Source organism: Setaria italica, chromosome IV (assembly GCF_000263155.2).
Source record: "Setaria italica strain Yugu1 chromosome IV, Setaria_italica_v2.0, whole genome shotgun sequence".
Taxonomy (NCBI): Eukaryota; Viridiplantae; Streptophyta; class Magnoliopsida; order Poales; family Poaceae; genus Setaria; species Setaria italica.
In genome coordinates, this window is record NC_028453.1 from 1,617,722 (window position 1) to 1,623,470 (window position 5,749).

General features: G+C 47.9%; 1 protein-coding gene across 1 annotated transcript; it reads right to left on the reverse strand.

Annotated features, from left to right (window-relative positions):
• Positions 1 to 502: 502 nt before the first annotated feature.
• LOC105914152 lies at positions 503 to 3,570 on the reverse strand. The gene is made up of 4 exons (XM_022825667.1): positions 2,895 to 3,570; positions 2,587 to 2,636; positions 2,450 to 2,493; positions 503 to 617 (listed from the first exon to the last, which is right to left on the reverse strand). The coding sequence occupies exons 1-3, from the start codon at positions 3,427 to 3,429 to the stop codon at positions 2,470 to 2,472; spliced, it is 609 nt and encodes a 202-aa protein (XP_022681402.1). The 5' UTR covers positions 3,430 to 3,570; the 3' UTR covers positions 503 to 617; positions 2,450 to 2,469.
• Positions 3,571 to 5,749: the final 2,179 nt, after the last annotated feature.

Below are 5,749 nucleotides of genomic sequence, written 5' to 3' on the forward strand. Positions count from 1 at the left end.
GCGTTTACGCGGCGCGATCTGACGTGGCTGGCCTGGAGGGTTAAAAAAAAATCGGAACCGGACTTGGATGGAAAGCGGTTTCGTATCGCGGTCAAAACGGCCTAGAATATCTCCGATTCAAAACCAAAACGGCTTGAATATGATATTCATCTTGACCGAACGTGATCATACTTGGCGTGACGAGACCCTGCTGCGGTCTCCCGCTACCAATGGCGCATTCATATTGCCAAGACAATTCACAACTGCCGATTCAAAGAGACTCGAAATCTTCCAAGATTTGAAACAGAGCCTCAAAATCGTCCAAGATTTAGAACAGAGACAACTGCCGTGCCAAGACAAGTTGATGGAAAGAACAGCGAACCAAACCATATAGTACACAGATATATACAATGCAATTATTATGCAAATAACGAGTCAGATAACCCGCATACGCATAACTGATAATGATAATGTTAATATTCTCTTCAGTTCTCACAGCAGCGTCATGGATCCGCATGGAGATACTAGCTAGACGCTAGTAAAAGATGTCTGCAAATATGTCTGCAAAAGATGCACGGCCGCTTCTTTAGACTGGTGACAACCTGGCTAAAAGTCCCACCTTCAATTTCCCCCACAAGCTAGGATGCAAACAGAAAAATGAACATAAGGTATAATCAAGCATGAAAACTGGACGATGTCATTGAAAAACTTTCCTAAAAAAAAGCATGCTGATGAAATATTTTAAATATCAGAACTAGCATCCTGATAAGCACCAAATAGAAATACTTAATATATTCAAGTACTGTACCCACAACAATGTTGAAGCACTTCCACAATCAGCATAACATATTTCTTCTAAAATCAATTATAAGTCGGTGTTATTTGAAGAACATGGAGGATTATTGGCAATCAGCACACAACTGGTCTTATCAAAAACAGTGTTGGGCAAGGCGTACAGAGAAGTAATATGATACCCCACAATTACCATGCTAACGTCCTATAGATGGACACTTATTAGTAGCAGCCAGTATCTTTTACACTGATAAGTGTGCCATGACATGAGTACATATTGATGTAGAACTACAACAATTATCCAACTTCAGTTCTGATGGTACAACACAATGCCAACGAGACAAGACCCACTGGGAGAAGATTGTTAGTAGGTCTAACCACTGGGAGAAGATGGTTAGATGGTGTTGAGGTCAAATCACCAGCATATGAGAAGGTTAGTAGGTCTAAGAAATCTAGGAGACAGCAGCCACAAAAGTTTCAGGGAGATACAAAGCTATCCAAGCATGGTGTGGAGATTCATTGTTTGTATTGCAGAGACCCTGGTCACAACAAGAAAGGATGTAAAATTGTAGGTCATGCCTAATGTCGAAGTCAGCCCAATCAATTATTCTGAGCAGAGCCACTCTTTCATCTCATGACGAGGTTTGAATTTATTAAGTTATTACTTATTATCCTTAAATGAAATCCAGCAGCATTGGCTTTAAACTATTGGGCAGGCCACATCCAACAGGTTCCTAGGGCACATCAACCAAGTTCATAGTCCTAGGGCTCATGCAAGACCATTGCCAGAGCCTTTCTTTCACATAACGATGGAAGTGCCGCAGCATCCACTCACCACAGAAACAATAGAGGGGTGAGCAACAGCCAGGAAAAGAAAAGCAGCGCAAAGGACAGCGGCACCAAGAAGACAAAGAACTGAATACTCTCCTGTATTGTTTCAACAGCACTGTTCTTTCTTTTTCTTCAAAGATTACGACACAAATTATTTATTTTGTGGAGTTGTTTTCTATTTTGTGTCTCAACTATCAAAATTATGGTTTTCATCATTTCATTATGCAGTGTAAGCATGCAGACCGTTTTGTAAGCACTAAGAAGGACCTACATAGCACTGCTCTGTATTACGTGCAGCGTCAAATCTTGTCCATGCGCGGCACCTACATAAAACTGATCTTAATTTTCTCTTATGGATTATTAGGATTCCTATGTTCAGAGAATTACAGAGCACCTCAAAGCTAGTACTACACCAAGTGCAGGCTGAGCCTAAAGGATAAACTTAAGCAAGGTCATGTGCGAGCTTGCACCATTGTCAAGTTGTTGGACAGATCCACACCCACCTCACAAGTTGTTGGATAACCCGTGCAATTTACTCTCTTTTTTTTATCTATGTAGAAGTAAGTATTGTTGCATAGTCAACTAGTAGAAAATTGCCATTAACCAAATGTTAGCCAGTGTGTGAAATGAAAAAAAAATACAGTTTTAGTTATACGAGGGAATACAGTTCATTGAAGATTCAAGCATCAAAGGCATGAGTACCTCCAATTGTTGAACACGATCACATTATGGCACATGTGAGTATAAGGTTACTAAGAGAGCACTGGTAAACGATCCGGGCATGGAAAATAAAGATGGCTTAGACAGCACACTCCCTAGTTATTAGAATGGTATAAGCAATAAGTACCTTGGGATATCCAGAAATGTCTACTCATCAACAGAGGAGTCTTCCTGTACGGAAATGAATGAGTGTAATGTAATGCAAACAAAAAGTTCAAATGTAATGGAGAAAAATGAAAGGCTTTGCGAAATGAAAACACATACCGTATCAGTGCTTGCTTGACAATCAGCAGTCTGGGCATTTAGCTCAAGTTCTGAAAAAAAGGATAATTAGCTTTGCTCTTATTTTCAAGGAACAGTTACATATCAAATTAACATGGTAGAGAAAAAAAACTTTATGATTATTGTGCAACAGATCAAAATTGAACGCACCTTGCGCATGCTTCATCAAACTTAACATAATAGACATATTTTATGGTAAATTTTAACTCAACTTATACAATATATCTAAACTCCAAAAAAGCAAAAGAAAGTGAATCATCATCACCATTCAAGTTGGAAACAATATATACCTGTGCTGTTTTTGTTGAAATATTTTGAAAATGAACTTGGATAGTAGGCTGTCGAGAAACAAGGCAAACTTGCTGCAGAAAACGTTGATACTGCTTCCAACCTCTTAGAGTTTATGTCAACAGCAACCACCCAACCTTTGGTGTCCCCGAACTTAACCTTGCTCATCAAGTACAGAACATTGTTACAGTCACCCAAAGTTGGGGTGCCGATTGGCATTTTCTTCAAGGATGGGGTTCCATTCTCGCAGAACTGAGGCAACAAATCTGTACGCCCGTGACAATCTTCAGAGACTGTTATATTCTCAATGTTGACCACATGGTTTCTTATCCACTCCCTTGAATCAAGCTTCCTAGACCCAATGACAGCCGTCCATCCATAGGGTGAGTAGCAGCTGGGATCTGTGACTGGAATGTAATGATAAACATACTCCATCTCAACGAACGTGATCATATCCTCACAGCCAGTGACATCTCTGAAATATGATGCCTCACCCTCACCTTGAGCCCCCTCATTGCTTGGCATGGGCTTAGGCATCGGTATGTACTGGAGCTTGGGGTTATCGGAAAGAACATCGCACACCAGGATACCCCACCACAGATCGACCCAACCCAAGAGGGAACCTTTTAGCGGGATCACCTTGCTAGAAAAGAAAGGGACCTCCGAGTGGCTGAGCTCCAGCGGCAGTAGCCTTGGGGAATCCAAGGGGCTGCAATGCGATCCCAACGGCTCCAACGGCTCCAACGGCTCCACCGGCAGTAGCCTTGCTTCCCACACCCCAGTCTTGGAATCGAAGACAGCCAACTTGTACATGTCCGACATGTAATCCCCGACGAGAGCAGCCACCGCGAAGTGGTCGGCGCCGCAGCACACGATCCCCGTGTTGCAGAAGCCTGAAATGTAGGGCTCCGGATACGGGATCCGGACGAGCGAGGGGGTTTCCGAGCCAGCCTTGTAGATGAAGTAGTCGCTCACGTCGCCGTTGCCAAAGCAGACATCAAACAGAATCAGATCCTCCCGGGAGAAGATGACCGCGGGATTGTAGCTAAACTGTTCTTCCCTCCCAGGGCTGTGTACGCATAGGTGGGAGACGGCAGGCGGGGTGGCGGCAAAGAGGGAGACCTGGATGGGGTGGCCGTCGCTGGTGTGGCTGTGAGCGACGGTCGCATTCTTGCGGTCGGAGATGTAGGCGCGCGTCGCGAGGAGGATCCAGTCGGGGTAGCGAGGGCCCATCTCGGGAAGCTCGGGGGCAACGAACTTCATGGCCGGGGATGGGCGGCGTTGCAATTGGATCGCTCCGCTCGCCGGCAGTCCTTATGTGCTGGGAGCCTGGGAGGATAGGAGGAACGAAGGAGGAACCCTAAAAAACGCTTATATAGTTGTATAGGATCCACATGTCACACACTATGGGCCTGTTTGGTAGAGCTTCACGCAGCTCCAGATCCTCAAAAATAGCTCTGCTCTAGAATTTTTCAGCCAAACGGTTTTAGATCCAGCAACTCCACCACGGATCTGCTCCACGAAAACGGTGGATCTACCCCCAAATCCATGGATTTGGTGGAGCACCTCAGGGGGTGCTCCACGAAATCAAATTTGGTGGAGTTGGAGGAAATTACCCACCACTACCACTCATTAGTGGAAAATGTCCGGTTCGTTCTATTTCTTCCTCTCGCGCTGCCATGGCCGCGCCCCGCTCGCCGCAGCCCCGCCGCGCCCCGCCCGCCGGACCGCCGCCCCGTACCCGCCGGAGCACCGCCCCGCCCGCCGGAGCGCCGTCTCGCTTCGCCGGCGGCCCGCGCGCCCCGCCCGCTCGAGCGCCGTCCTGGCCGCCGGTGAGGCCGCGCCCGCCTGCCGCCCCGCTCCGCCCGTCGGAGCACCGCCCGCCCGCCGAAGCCCCCCGCACCCGCCCGCCTGGCCACCAGCGGGGCCACGCCTGCCAGCACGCCGCCTGCCGGAGCGCCGTCCCGCCCGCCGGAGCCCCGCCCCACACCCGGCCGCCGGTGAGGCCGTGCCCGCCCGCCGCCCCGCTCCGCCCGTCGGAGCACCGCCCCGCCCGCCGAAGCCCCGCCCCGCACATGGCCGCCGGTGCGACCGCGCACGCCCGCGCGCGCGAGGTCGCCTAGCCGCCGGCGTGGCCACGCCCGCCAGCGCGCGCGAGGCCGCCGGCGAGGCCGTGCTCGCCAGCACCTCAACCATGCGTGCTACAGCGCCAGGAAGGAGATATTTTTTTATTCTGATGAATGGGCCCAAATTGCCAGTGAGATAAAGACAAGAATGGAGCTGTACCAAACGCTTTTTGAGATATTAGATCCACGGTGGAGCAGCTCTATGGCGGAGCTAGCTGGATCTATAGAATTGGAGCTATTTTTTCAGAGGTGGAGCTCTACCAAACAGACCCTATGTAGCGGGTTTGCGGGCACGGTAATTTTTTGCCTGCAGGCACAAACTCAAATCCGCACCCTTACCTGTAGGCACAAAATAGAACCTGTATCCTTACCCTGGGTTTTTGCCCGTGGGCACGCTGGTAATTTGTGCCTGTTGACATCCATAGCTGTCCCGACTCCGAGGATGGTTTTGCTTCTCTCCTTTTCTTTTCCCTTTCTTTTTGAGCTGTGGGATGGTTGGTTCTCTAAAATTGTTCGTCTTCGATTCCGATCTCGAAACCCTAGCGGCTACAACCTTAGCGATTCATTTTACTTTATGGGCCGTGTAGACCTTCTATGTGTGGGCTACCTTTTTCTTCTACCTAGATTCTTTTTCAACCATATTATTACCACATTCAAATATGCATAGCCAGTTTTAATATCGTCTAAAAATTAACGAGATTGAACATTGATATTTACTATAAATTTCTTAA

Coding starts and splice junctions, on each gene's coding strand:
- LOC105914152 (XM_022825667.1), bottom strand. CDS start 3,429: ATGCCTAAGCCCATGCCAAGCAATGAGGGGGCTCAAGGTGAGGGTGAG. Junction 2,637..2,894: donor TTTCAACAAAAACAGCACAG/GTATATATTGTT, acceptor CCTTTTTTTCAG/AACTTGAGCTAAATGCCCAG. Junction 2,494..2,586: donor GTCAAGCAAGCACTGATACG/GTATGTGTTTTC, acceptor ATTTCCGTACAG/GAAGACTCCTCTGTTGATGA.